This window comes from Glycine max, chromosome 16 (assembly GCF_000004515.6).
Source record: "Glycine max cultivar Williams 82 chromosome 16, Glycine_max_v4.0, whole genome shotgun sequence".
Lineage (NCBI taxonomy): Eukaryota > Viridiplantae > Streptophyta > Magnoliopsida > Fabales > Fabaceae > Glycine > Glycine max.
This window is the reverse complement of record NC_038252.2, coordinates 30742846-30758029: the sequence shown is the minus strand read 5'-3', so window position 1 is coordinate 30758029 and position 15184 is coordinate 30742846. Positions and strand designations below refer to the sequence as shown.

At 31.3% G+C, this 15184-nt stretch overlaps 2 protein-coding genes across 2 annotated transcripts; both read right to left on the bottom strand.

The window, feature by feature from the left end:
* Positions 1 to 1785: 1785 nt before the first annotated feature.
* LOC778099 (dof zinc finger protein DOF3.4) lies at positions 1786 to 2967 on the bottom strand. The gene has a single exon (XM_003547966.5). The coding sequence runs from the start codon at positions 2629 to 2631 to the stop codon at positions 1921 to 1923; it is 711 nt and encodes a 236-aa protein (XP_003548014.1). The 5' UTR covers positions 2632 to 2967; the 3' UTR covers positions 1786 to 1920.
* Positions 2968 to 11510: 8543 nt separating this feature from the next.
* On the bottom strand, positions 11511 to 14904 carry LOC100795221 (GDSL esterase/lipase At2g23540-like). Its single transcript, NM_001253160.3, has 5 exons — positions 14587 to 14904; positions 13553 to 13683; positions 13203 to 13451; positions 12205 to 12460; positions 11511 to 11950 (listed from the first exon to the last, which is right to left on the bottom strand). The coding sequence occupies exons 1-5, from the start codon at positions 14846 to 14848 to the stop codon at positions 11727 to 11729; spliced, it is 1122 nt and encodes a 373-aa protein (NP_001240089.1). The 5' UTR covers positions 14849 to 14904; the 3' UTR covers positions 11511 to 11726.
* Positions 14905 to 15184: the final 280 nt, after the last annotated feature.

Sequence of the window (15184 nt, the reverse complement as noted above, 5' to 3'; positions counted from 1 at the left end):
GTGCCAAATGGATCTTGTTAGTTAGAGATATAAATTGGATTCTAAACTTGTTGTACACTTAGATTTAGATAAACTTTGAAATTAGTATTTGTGTTAAGTAAAAAATTTCCTCTTGGTTCTTGGATTAAAACCTTTTTTATTCTTATCAAAGAAACACTTTCTTGTGGTGAATCCTCATTCGACTTATTAATTGAGCTTTGATTGTGGTATATTTTCATGTCTATCTTTCTAGGTTTTTTTATTATTATTTCTTCACCTTTTTAGTTCCATTTCTTTGAGTATTTATGTTGAATTTGTGATCCAATTTTGGGTTTGTATCAACCAGTATAGCATTGAGCATGCGCAAATCTTAGATACACACAACTCTAACATATCACCTTTACACAGTCAATCAAAAGATGATATTCACTAAAATAATATAAACTAAAAGAACAATTTTAAAATTGTAGGAAAAATATAGAGAATATCTAAATTGTAGGAAAATTTTCCAAACAAAATTAATCATAAGTTACACATAATTATAGTTTCATTTGAGTTTAATATCTAAATATTTTTCATTACTTTCACTTTTTACAAATTTTAAAAATTTCAAAAGTAATATTTATTGCCCCTTAATGTATCATATTTCCTTTTAAAAAAATAGAAGGTATCATATGCTATATTTAGGGTTGTTTGTTTGTAGTGAAAGATAACAAAAAAGAAAAAAGAAAAAATTATACTCTATTTTTATTCAAACTTTTTATCTCAGTTCATTTTTATTCTTTTTTTTTTGTTGAGTTTGCCAAATGAACCCTCATTGGATCATTAGTTGAAAAACGGTTAAAAAAAGAAAAATAAACAATAAAATAAGATAAACTCACTTTTACACTTTACTTTAATTAATTTAAATTTTTTATCTTAGTTTATTTTCATTCCATTTTTATGCATTGGACCCTACCAACCCTTAGTCTTGCCAACCTAAACATGTAAGATGGCATTTCGTCACATGTAACCATGACATTATTATCCCAAAAAAGAAATATATTTAAAAAGTTAAATAAAAAATATATGAAATGTTATTAACGAAGATTCAAAAATTATTTTATATCAAAGATTGAGAGTGCTGTGGTTTTTTTTTCCTTCCCCATGCTACTATCTGGCCGTTCTTCCAGACAAAATTAGAATTGAAGGAACAAGTTTCTCAAAAATAGAACAGAATCAACTTTAGCAGAGTCCTATTGTAGAAAAAAACAACACAAAACAAGACAACCCGCAAACCTAGAGATCTTTCAACCAAACTGTACTGAGCCAAAAATACCCAGCAAAGTTACATTGTCACTACACTTCTCTAATCTTCAGCAACAAATGGTTGAGGGTAAGGGTTCGTCCTCGTTTCAACACCCCCCATAACACAACTCCCAAACTTCATGTTAAATTAAAATATTTAATATTATATCATATTATTTTCTCTAAAGTCTACAAACAGCAAAGAACAAACACTAGGTTAGATATTGCTACTTTTTCCTTCTATTTTTTTTACAAAAAAAGTATTTAACAGTACTAGTATAATTTATTCTCTTATAGTATTATACGTGTAGCCATGGTCATATTATCTTTGCAGGAATCCTAATCAAATTTGATACATGGTTAAAAAATTAAGAGAAAAACAAAACGTTAATAACGTCATCAGTCACGAATATTTGAATCACCAAGCTTAATCACAAAATAAAAATAAGCCAGTAATTAAACATCCACAAAACTAGTAAAATTAAGAAGAAAAAAAGAAAAAAGAAAAAGTCATAGCTGTGCTTCAAATTTCACATATGATTATACCTGCAAATAGTAAAACCATAAACACACCTTCCATTCCACCCAAAGTCCCAAACCAGAAAAAGTAAAAAAATAAAATAAAATAAAAAAGTTGCATTTCACGTTTTCACTTCATTTGAGACCATTTCCCGGTGTTGAAATCGCAAGCCCAGGCCAAGAGAAGCAATCTCCGCCAACGAACCCACCTTCGCCACTCTCTAACTGCCACGTGTTGACTCCAGAAGACGCAATGGCGCCGCCAATGTTGCCATTGTCCACCATTCCGGGGAATGCCCAGCCCGACCTCCCAATGCCAAAGCCCATGTCGTCAAACCCGTGTCCAAGCCCAAGCCCAAACCCACCGAGGGCGAAAAACCCGGAGCCCTGGGTGTTGTTCAGCAACGAAGTGTAGCTCCCGCAAGCGTTACCGTTAGTCTGTTTGACGTCGCCGTCATGTCCGAAGTGCGTGGCGGCGGTAACGGGAGCCAATGCGGTTAACGTGTGCGCGTTGTGGTGTTCGTGCGCTGACGTCGTGGCGGAGGAGGTGGAGGAGGACGACGATGTGGCGGCGGCGGCGTGGTGGGTGCGGGAGCGCTTGGCGTTCTTGCGGCTGCCTCCGCCGACGGGGATGTCGCGGAGGGTGCCGCCGTGGGTCCAGTAGCGGCGGCAGGACTTGCAGAAGTGGCGCGGCTGGGAGTAGTTGTAGTTGTTGTAGTAGCAGAACTTGGTGTTGGCGGAGTCGCACCGCGGGCAGGGGAGGTTCTCTGGCTCGACCGGCGGCGCCGCCACCGATCGATGCGGCTTGCTCGCTCGGCGGCTCTCGCCGGAATTCGACGACGGCATTTGTTAAAGTGAAAAATTTTAGTTTTTTTGTTTTGGGTTGAGTGTGATATGTGTGAGGAGTTTTTGGTTGTGAAGGGTGGGTGAGGGGGATTTTATGGGAGAAACAGATTAAGAGAGAGAAGAGAGTCAGAGAGAATATAAACAGAGACATCTTCTGAGGTTTATATGAGACAGAGTGAGATCAGCTTTACAGTGTTCTGTTAAGCACGACATTTCAGTCGGCTGCGCCTTCTCCACACACAACACCAACCACTCTCTTCCCCAATCCAATCAATTTCAAACTTTTTTATATAAATTCATTTTGGAACACTCTGATTAGAAGCATACATAAGCCAACAATACTTCACACAACTGAGTATTTAATCATGTTCAGAGTTTAAAATTTAATTTTGATATGGAATAAATGATATTAATAATAGAATATTCATACTATATTATTTATGCTTATAGTCTCTCACAAATATTAATTATTGCCGATAAAATTATTTCATATTAATATTATAATTAGAAAAAAATATAGAAGCATACATAAATATAGTAGTGGAAGCATTATCTTGTTTGGTATTATAGCGCTTGCACGGCCAGCTAGATGCATGTATATGTAATGCATTCTTTGTTTGAGATAACAGTATTTTTAATGAGAATTTTTTAAGGATATGTTAAGTGAAAAAAAAAATTATAATTTTTTAATATTAAAAAAATATTTATCTAACCCATAAAAATATCATAATTGATTAAAAATAAAAAAAAATAAAAATCTTGAAATTTTATAAGTTTTTTTTATCATCAGTATCGATTTCTTATAATAACACCATACTAAGAAAACTACAAAAAAATACTATAAAAATTACAAAAAAATATAAAAAAACTCACTTAAAAAATTATTGTTAATAATAATAATAATATAGGATGCAAATGCAAAACTACCAACTATTTTAATTAAAAATAAATGAACAGATTGTGTTAAGGATAACTAATCATGGTTCATGTTGTAATATTATATACATATATTCGTTTCTCGTGTCTTTTCCTTATTCAATTTGCTTTGACGTAGAGCTCCTAGGCCGTAGGGTGATTAGCTACCCCATCTATGCCATCTACAAGCATCGAAGTTCGATTTTTTCTTTTTTGTTGTTTTTAAGAACTACAATGGATAATGTCACAATCCAGCATACAAAAATTTCCCTCTAATTAGGCAAATCGCAAACACAATCATACTCATTTCTCGAAACATGATCATTAGGCACATGCAGAAATGGATCAACAATTATTTAAGATAAATATTAATCAGTTTTTTAGAATATTTGTCAGAAAACTTGAAATAAAAAATTATACTCTTCATAATTTTAGTTAACTTTTTTATAATTTATATAATAAATATTTTTATAATTTCTTAACTTTAAGAATCCTAACAAACAACATCCTAATTTTATTTTCCATGGGTTGTTATTAGTTGATGTTTCCAAACCTAACTTTGATTATGCCATGGTGTTGTGTGGTTCTTAGATTGAGTGGGGCCACGAAAACTTGAAACCTCTTGGGAGGGCGATTTTGATTGGAGAGAGTAGAATAGTACAAAAATTGAAGTAGGGTAAATTGTAATTGTACACTACACACATCACACATGATAGCATAGCAACAGTAGCATAGTATAGCATGAGATTGAGACAGTGAGAGAGAGGGAGGAGTGGGTGCGAACAGAAGCGACAAAATAATGAGTGTCGGGCAGCGTGGGTAGCAATAATTGGGTCTCACCTCTGATTTCGGACGCGTCATGTCCGCATCAGATTCCTCCTCCGTACCCCCCATTCTTTCTATCTTCCACCGGATTTTCCGCTACACTGTAGCCATTACCAAACACTAGCCTGCGGTATCCCCATCCGCACAGGCACCACTCTGCTCACCGCATGATAGCGATCATACGGATCATTTCCTGTCCGGTTCACCGACACCTGTCGGCGACACACCGGTGGTTGTTGATCGCAACCATCGGCACGCGCCCCATTCAAATTGGTCTTCGAGAATGAATCATGGGTCGCTTTCAACCGCAAAAACAAAACTTGTAAGGTGAAGATCCCTTGTTTCTTTCTTAAAATCTTCCTAAATCTCTCATTAGAATATATGAGTGAGGGATAATTTTTATTTTTTGAATTAATTTTTATAATTAAATTAAATCTTTCATATTATCAACTTTCTTCCAAAACATACAACACACAGTGACTATTATCATCGTTTTCACTTCTCTTCTCAATTTCCTTTATATTTAACGGTAATAATAATCACTAGGAATATTTTTAGTGAATATTTCAAATTAGAATCTTACATTATTTTTGAGTGAATTTCACCTCATTATAAGATTGAAGATTATTCTAAGATTTTTTTTCTTTTAATGAGAGATTTTCTTTTAGAATCTTAAATAATTTTTAATAAATTTCACAAAAATTTCACTTTTAAATGTTTTATTTAAATATATATTAAATTATCTACTAACATGCTGACAGAATTTTAATTATCTACTCATGTATATATATAAAAATCTTATTAAAAAAGATAAAATTTCTTTCAATAATCATTATATCCAAGGTTAATCTCATGATTTTTTACTATATCCACCAACATTTATTTTTTTTATCCCTTTAAGCTCTTGATCCCTTACCTTAAATATAATATCAATAATATGATAAAGATAATATTATCTTATTAAAATAACAATATCATCATAATATGGGATCTATGGATTAAAATAGTATATATATATATATATATATATATATATATATATATATATATATATATATATATATATATATATATATATATATATAATTTATCATCATTATTATTCTTATTTTATTATATTATCTAGATTTAAGTGTTGGAATACCTTTTCTTTCCGTACTTGGAGGAAGGTAACACATATGCAAACATACGACTCGTTGCAACAAAAAAGATCAATTATAGCAGCGCCATGAGAGAGGAACATTTTTGGTTTTTTGGCATCGTCATGGTTTCAGACCTGTAAAATGTAGATCAGCAATCACCTCTTTTTGGCCTTTTCTGCACGCACATGATATTCCCTTTCCCTTCTTCCACTCTTCAAAATGAATGAATTGCAACCTCGCACGCTTTATTCTCCTCTTCGCAGGGCTATTATTGCTACTACAACCACAATTATTATCCATCATTCCTTTTACAATTTAATGCCAACATGTCTGAACGCAGCTGTTTGTAAACTTTGGACTTTTCAACCCTCAACATTCATTATTTTTTCTTTTCAAGGTTTCCTTTTAACTAGAAAAGAAATATATTGTGCCCCAAGAAATTTCACTTGCGTAAAAATGGTTAAGAGACACCTACGCAGACGAAATAATATGTTTTTGTTTTATCAGCTGACGAAATAAAAGACTTCATTCCATACAAATACGATACTTAAATTAAAGACCTCATTCAAGATATATCAAGTAAGTATATATACCTTCACTTTAATTCAACTAGATAGTTTTGAAAAAGAATCAAATTTTGCTTATCTCAATCTTTTATTATAATTAAGAAATATTGAATGATATAGTAGAAAAAATATATTATACTTTATATTAAATTAAGGATTTTACGTGCCATGGTGAAATTACAACTCCAATTTAGAACGCCTAATAATTTCTCCCAATTTAGGCTTTTATGTGCCATGGTGAAATTACTACTCCAATTTATTCTTTTACATTATTTTAGTATCAATTACCAATACTCGTGTCGTAGAGATTTAGGATGATCATATTTTAATTACAACTCAACTTTGTGTGTGTGAATATTTAAAAGATATCGTACCAGAATTTTACAATTATTTTAAACCTGCAACAAGTACAAAAAAAAACAAACAATTACAACTTCAGTAAATAAAAAAAAATCTAAAAAACAATATTTATCTCTCGTTGACTGATAAACATCAGCACTAACCAACAAATTCAGCAAAAATAAAAAATAAAAAAATAGCACGAACCAACACGTCATTAACTTGTTTAAAAATATCTCTCTTTACTCTTTAGCACCTAAAATTGTGTACTCTGTATTATACCCTGAAAAGAATAAAAATTCTATAACTACAATGATTAAGGAAATAGAGATTTGTTTTTAAAATTACTCATCCCATAATACGCAAATCAAATCAAATTCTTTTACAAATATTACTCATTCCCAAATCTTTTATTATTTACAAAAGACAATAATACAAATATTAAGATAGTTTGTTTCATGCTACAATTTAATTAATTTTCGAATTTCAATATTTTATTTTAAAATATTATAACAGATTATTTATTGTAACATAAAAATCACAAAATATAAACAAATCTATACAAAAAATCACAAATTTGTTGTTACATAAAGATTTTCCAACCTCGCTGAATGATGACAACAAAAAATCACAAAATATGAACAAATGAAAACAAATGGTTGAATACAAAGGTACTTCACCGTAACAACAAAATTTGACATGGCTTACCCACCTAAAAAAACAATCCCATTTATAATCACAAATCATTTTCAATTGTAGTTATAATTAGTATAATTACTATAGTTTAATCAGAAAATTATATTACCGAAACTCCAAATCATTTTTAAATATAATTATGATAGAAAAATCATTTTTAAGATTTAATGGATTGATTTGTTAATGACAATAATTTCTTCTAAATGATTTAGTTGTCAAAATAGAGTACTAGTCAAAATCATCTTAATGAGCGTGCCATTAGGTTAAATTGATATATATTTATTATACACACTTTACTTAGACATATCTTAATTATTATAATTAAATATAATAATCTACTATTATGAATATAACAAATAAAAATGCATTTAATAAAGAATGAATATGATGTGTTTACTTAGACGCATCTTTATTCTTGCAAGGCACATGGTATTACGCTAATAGTAAGGATTCAATCAAGTTAAAAAATGAGTTTTGTTAGCATTCATCAATATAAAAATTCTACTGAAAGGTACATACAATATTAAAAGATGTTGGATATTTTCATCCTTTAAGCCCTTGGTCATTAAAATTGTTTATTTAAGTTGGTTCTGAGTTATCTAAACTATCATTCTTCTTTTCCCGTCAATCAGTTTCAGTTTACATAATTAAACAATAGCATGTTATTATGAATATAACAAATAAATTTAAAGTTATTGTGTGATAGAATTACTTGGTGTTTGATTGATTTCTTATTTTGAATTTTATTTTGTTTCTTCAATGGGAAATAATATTTAATTACGCGAGGCCTAACTGCATCAGCGTTTGTCATGTGTCTTAAGTAACAGACACAATCAATAACTTTGTTTTATATAATATATTGATATTGATTTATTGATTTAAAAGCTTTAATTTTCTAATTAATTTTAAGGATATTCTAACACTGAACAAGATTGACCTCCACTTTGTCTCTTCAAATAAGGTGAATAGAAAAATAGCCCTTAGAAATACCTTCCATCATCATCCCACGGAAGCCATCTATGATAATATTAAACATGAATAAGTTCAAAGACTCACCTTGTCGAAGTCCTTTTGATATATTGAATTTCGTATAAAAGGGCTTCCATTGATCTACAGAGACACACTACTAGTACTTGACATCAAGCACCCCCTAATCCACCCATTCCACTTACTATCAAAGCCCAACCTAAAAAGCATGTAGAGCATAAAGCTCCATGATATAGAATCGTATGCCTTCTCATATTCACTTCGAAATAATACACTTGTTAAACCTTTTTGTCTCATCAACCACTTCATTGGTCACCAAGACACTTTGTATTAAACTTCTTCCCTTCAAGAAAGCACTTTGGAGATGATTAGTAATCGAAAGAAGCACCTCCTTGGCTTTGTAGCAACTTTATACATGCAACCAACCAAGGAGATGAGTCTAAAATCACTCAAATTTTGAGGATCTTCAACTTTATGTACAAGAGCAATAAATGTTGAGTTACTTCCTCTAGGAAAGACACCATGTTCATGAAACTCTTGTAAGAAGTGCATAACATCATCCTTTAGTAAATGCCAAAAACTTTGATGAATTTGAAGTTGTACCCATTTGTCCTAAGGCTTTTAGTACTACCACAGTCACACATTTCCTCTTTGACCTCCCCCACTGCCTCTTTGACCTCCCTCACAGACACCAAAGACAATCTAGCTTCCTAAGAGATTGAATTGAAAGAGACACCCTCAAGCAAAGGTCTCTTCCAATCAAGTTCCTTTAATCTTTTCTAAAAAAAAAATGACTTCCCCTTTCACCTTACAACGGTCTTCTACCCAACTACCATCAATCAATAAGCCTCTCATTATATTACCCCTTCTCCTCCAATTTACAACTATGATAGAATTTTTTTATTGTAGTCTCCTTCCATGAGCCACTTGAGCCTTGAATTTTGTCGCATATATAAATGATTCATTAAAAGTAGCTACCCTCCAAAACTCTTATTGCAAATCTCTTCTCTTTATATATTCATCCTCCGATAAATTGTCACCCTCATCATACACATCAAGAATTAACATTCATCAAATGCATTACGAATTGATTAATTCATAATACTTTGTATTACATATTACTCAAGTCCACGGAGAACTACCTTATGCTCTTTAGCCATGGCTGCTATGCTGGCAGCACCATTCTCCTCGAAGCCAAGGACATTATGGAGAACAACCTTGAGGCATGTGTTCTTGTTGTGTGTGTTGAGACCATGCTCGCTTCCTTTTGTGCTCCTATTATTCAGTGATGGCGGTGAAGAGAAAGATGGAGAAAAGAAAAGAGTGAGTAACTCTAAAAGGGTAAAATGGAGACTTTACAAATTTAGGAAGTGCACCAAGCAAAAAATAAAGTGCATTAAGTAATTGCCATAAAACATTATTAGGTTGGGTTGTTGCTTTTTAATAAGCAATCCAACTTGAACAAAATCAACCTTAATTAAGTTGGTTTGGTTTGGAAAGTCAAGTTGACTAATTAAATAATATCAATATATTATGGAAATTTGAAAAAATATCATAAAAATCAAGAAAAAAAATCATAAAAGAAATGAAATGGAAGATAAATGACTAAAATGGAAAATAAAAGAAAGGAAGGGAATGAAATTAATAAAGAGGGGAAGTGAAAGGTGGTCCATGGTCATACCAATGGAGAACAATGGCTGGTGGGGTGGACAAGTAACTACAATGAGCACAAGCACAAACGTCGATAGATCAATACTTAAGTCTTGAGCAGTTCAACAAAAATTATCTTTGATTATGTGGTTAGACTCATATGCACACACAACATAATTATAAAATTAAAAGACGAAGATCAAGTTACACCAAGAATAATTTTAAAAAAATTATTCTTTCGCACCATTTATTTTTTAAAATCTAAGAATTAATCATTAGATTTCAAAAAATTGAATAATGAAAATGAAGTTAAAATTACTCTTAAAGTAACTTGATTTCGGGTCAAGATAATTGAGTTCATAATTAATTAACCTAACACCAAATTTAATTATAATTGGATTAGTCAAAATAAACTCAAAACAACCTGATGAGTCCAATTTAACCCCTTAAAATGTAGTTGGATTAGATTGATCGACTTTGCAGGCCGATCGGGACCCGCTTAGACCCGGAACTTAAATATGGAGAAGTCACATGTTTGCAATCGTTAATGAAGCTCGTGAAGAACTTGTGCTTCTCAGCAAGTTTATCTCTTTAATATCTTGTGTAGGTGGTTGTGTATGGAAAAACGAAAAAAAAAAAATTAAGTTACAACAACAATAAAAACTCATTATTTAGTTCTCTTAACGTAGCACAGACAATTAACTTAGAGGTGTGTGCCACTTGAGAAACAAATAAAGGAAATGGATGTTCAATTAAAAATTAGAAGAGGTGTATATGTTTTTTAAGAAACTTTAAGGGAGATGAGGGCAATTTTTTCTTATTTTTTGGTATGTATTGAGCAATTTTTCCTTATTTATGTCGCATCTTATTGATTATTTTGTTTTACACATTTTTCCCACTTTTCTCATATTAAACAACGTAAAAAATCTTCTCACATTGACACTGGCTATTTTTTTTTTTTTTTGCTTAAATCAAACGTAGAATTAATTTTTCCATGACCTTCATTCATGCATGCTATTGCTAGCAAGTGCCAAGGATAAAATTAGAGAGATGGTTATACCAAAAATAGGAATCTTCTGCAGTGTCCCATAGTGTGATGATCCTAAATTTTAACAGGTTGTAGACAGTTTTATGGTATTTAGTATTTAACCCCAAAGACCCTAAAAAAAGTATTTAGCCCTAATTAAAGAATTGTTATTCTTAATTTTGGCAATATTTCGTTTGCATGACAGCCCTTTAGCACCCCCACACCTACCTCCTGCTTCTACACCTGCCTCCTACTTCATAGGTTAAACTAATTTTACAGATAGGTGAAACTGTAATTTTTTTCGTAACGTGTACAAAGTAACTTGTATAATAGGTTAGCATCATAAATCTCAACCGCATATTAATTTTATTATTAAATCAATGACAATTATTGGTCGGACCATCGATGGACCAACTGAAATTGTGACCACTATATCAAATTTCAAAAAAGAAATAGATTGATATTAATCATGTGATGAGGTTGGTTTGGTTAGACTTTTTTAAACTATCAAGGCGCGGAAGTTGTGGAAAAATATAAGCTTCCTATAATCAAATGCAAAATGGTCACCATCAAGAGGGACAAGAAAATGAAATTCTCCAACACGTCTAGCTAATTGAGACTAGCTAGTCACTTTTTTCGTGCACCAAGGTGCAACTCTAGGGTCAATTGTTATTCAGTTATGTCAAACATAATTAAAACTCAGAATCATAATAAAATAAGTAAATAAAAACATGAAGCAAATCACGCTCGTGAATTACGTTTATGTTAATTGCAGTAAATAAAGGAGGCAGCCACAACAAAAGGTGTTTGCTGTTGAAGGCTACAGTTTGATCCTTTGAGAGACAATAACTGAATAAGAAGAACTAAATGGGTGTGTCATGTGTGTAATACATTGTGTGGACAGATACAAATTGAAGTACAGAAAGAACAATAGTAAAAGAAGAAAGATCAAAGATCCCTGAGTTGCCTAAGATTCACAGGAGATATGTATCTCTTGTCTCCGTCTAGTAGCTGCTTGGCGAGGATTAGGTTTGCTGCCTCACTTGGGTGATAAGGATCCCAGAACACATGCTTGTACCTATCTGTGCACATACTCGATGTAGGTCCACATGGAATTATTCCTGCAAATTGTCCCCCATTTCCGCAGCAAGCTCTACTTGCGGTCTTGAACCCTAATAAGAAAACAGACTCAAAAAATATTAAAAAATTTACAATAATTCACGCATATTATTCTAGATTTTCTTGATAATCAAAATGTTATGGCATGTATACTTTTCAAGAATTTTGAATTGAACCCATAATTAAACATATGTTTAATTTGAGAAAAAAAAAATAGGTTATGTAATGATAATGATTACTAACATGAAGATTATAATGGATCATATAAAAAATAAAATCCAATGAAAGGGATTGCATGTTTAATTACCGTATTTATCATAATTTTTTATGAGTTCCAGCACTAAATCATACACATTGGCAAGGACGAAGGTGGCTCCCGGGAGGTTGTCGTTAAGCTCAGCAACCAAATCCTTCAATCGAGCATTGTATTGAAGTGCAAGCTTGTTAGCCAAATCCACACACTCGTCTTCGTTCAGTTGATTAATAGTCTTCTGGTAAGGTATGCAGCCTATTGGCCCAACGTTTCCTATGACAAACTTTCTAGCATCCATTTGGTAAAGTCTCTGCCATTCCAATCAAACATGCCAAGTTACACATGACAAAAAATAAAATAAAATAAAATACAGTAAATTTTTGTTTGGATTTTTTTTTAATAAACATTTATAAAAGAAAAACCCAAAAGTAAACTGAAATAAACTTCTTGCCTCATCAATCAAAATGAAATAAGTTAATTTATAAAAATCCTTCCACTTAATTTTTTCAAAAACTGATTTTAACTTATAAGAGAAGTTTAACTCGTTTATCTTTTTTATCTTAGAATAAGGAAACAAGAAGGTAAAATAAAACAATTTTTTATAAATTGATATTAACTTATGCATAAGTTAATTTATAAAAGTTTTTATTTAATTTCTTTAAAAGTTAATTTTAATTTTGAATAAGTTATTTTTTTATTGTCCTGATATATAGACATGTACTGGATTCGAATTCAATTCCTTATTGTTATTGTCATAGGATGATTACCTTAGGAACCAGGGACTCCGGTTGCATAAGTTCATTTAATACATAGAACTAAATTAAGTGAAATTGATTTTGAAGAAAATAATTTTAATTAGTTTCTGTCACAGATTTTAGAATGCGAGTCATGGTACGGGATATTGATTATGTTAATTTTATGAAGATTTGCCAAATAGCATTAAAATGACTAATGGGTATCAATTTCATTTACCTTTTTTTCTTGAAGAAATTAATTTCATTTACTGGTCTAGTTTGTTTTGGTGTTAAATTTAGATTAAGGTGTATATATACCGTAAGTTGGGCCCTGAAATGAGTAATCATGTCATCTATGAAAGAATCTGGACTTTGAGAAATTCTGGCTCCAATAGAGAGAACTGGGAGAAGGTAATTGTTGAGAAAGTCATTGGCCCCAACCGTGATGGAGAAAATTGATTTCTTCATTATGTACTCTTTCGCTTTTGATTTACCCAGCAGTTTGTCAATTTGTTTTCTTGTAATGCTGAAGTAATCTATTTGAACATCCATTCCTATTCTATTCACCTGAAAACAAATTTATGTACGTGACATGAAACAATTATGTTCCTTATTACATAGATTGATCAATAAGATTAAGAAATAGATAAGGGTGATAAAATACTGACAAATATTCTTCCGGTAGCATTCAGTATTCCTCCTCCTCCTGAAGCATAATTCACTCCACTGAGTATGGTTTTTCCTGTTGCATTTGGAGCTAAAAATGGTACAGCATAATTTGGTTGTCCCAATTCCTCTCCTGAAAAGATTAAAATATAAAAAGTAAAACGTTATATTAAGTATAGAAAAAAATAAGGTTTTTTTTTCCACACTAATTTCATTTCTGGACAGCATTCCTGCCACTTTATTGTGTGGGAAATAGATATCATGATTTTTTTTTACACAATATCATGAATTTTATTATTCATAAAAAGTTAAGAAATTACACTTGTACTCCTGAAGTTTAATGAAATTATTTTTAATATTTCTATTTTTTTAACAATAGACTGAACTTTCCTAAAATTTTACTACATATAATACCATAAGAAATCAAAGGAGGCATATGCTAAAATAAACAGTGTATATATCGATAATGTAAAAAATTATATTATTTTTTATTTAATTACAAATTATCGTGAAATATAAATTATATTATCTTAAATAATTTATAGAAATTAAAGAATAATTTTGTAAACAATAATTTATAGAATTTATTTTTAAAATAATTATCTTAAAAAGTCATCAACAATAATTTTTATTGACTTAATAGTATAATTTTTTAAAATTGACAATATATAGAAATTAAACTTTATGCTTTTACATTAAAATTTCATTAAATTTCATATAAGTATATTATGCATGTAACATTGTTTTTAATAAAAATATAGTGTGATATGATTGACATAAATATTATTTCTTAAACATGTGATTAAAGATTTGATTTTTTATCGTTGTACGTATGGAAAAAAAAATTAGAAGTTAATTCCTTAGATCTAACTTAAGGGATTAATTCTTGATTCTCGATTGAGAAATATTCCATGTTAACACAACAAAAAAAAATTATTGTTTGAAAAAATCAAAATGTTAATTGTTTGTTAACAAAGAAAATTAATAGCTTCACACAAACATCTTTATTTATATGTGAGAAAGAAAACAATATTACCTACTAAATCACCAATGGTTCTTCCATTGGTGTAGCGACCAGTGGGATTTCCTCCAGAGGCTTTGAAATCAATTCCATTGGGAGGGATGTTTGCCTTAGAAAGAGTTGACAAATAGTTGTTGTTTCCTGCATCCACCAAGGAATCCCCAAAGATGAAAGAGGCTCCTAAGCCATTTTTCTGAGCATCAACATTTCCATAAAAGCTCATATTGACAAGCAAAAGCAGAAGGACCAACATGTCGAAACAATTCAAGAAGGCCATGGCTTTTGAGCTTCACGAGACTTCACCTAAAGAAGCACTAAAGCACCATTGATTGCAAGTAGAAAATCCAGCGAAGAGGCTTATAAGGAGCATTTTTTTTTCCTTCCCGTGAGAAAACTTGTGATCATGTTTTAATGAAGTTGAATTTGGTTTGACCCTTTTTTTATTATTAAAAATAAGACTCCAAAGGAGTGCACAAGTTGAAAACAGATTTTCATGTGGTTGGTCATCAACATATGTGCAGATTTCTCAACCTGCTGTGGAATTAATCTATTGGAGATTTTGCTTTTGCAATTCATGTGGTTGTCTAGTTTTATCCACGATGATGACCTACTC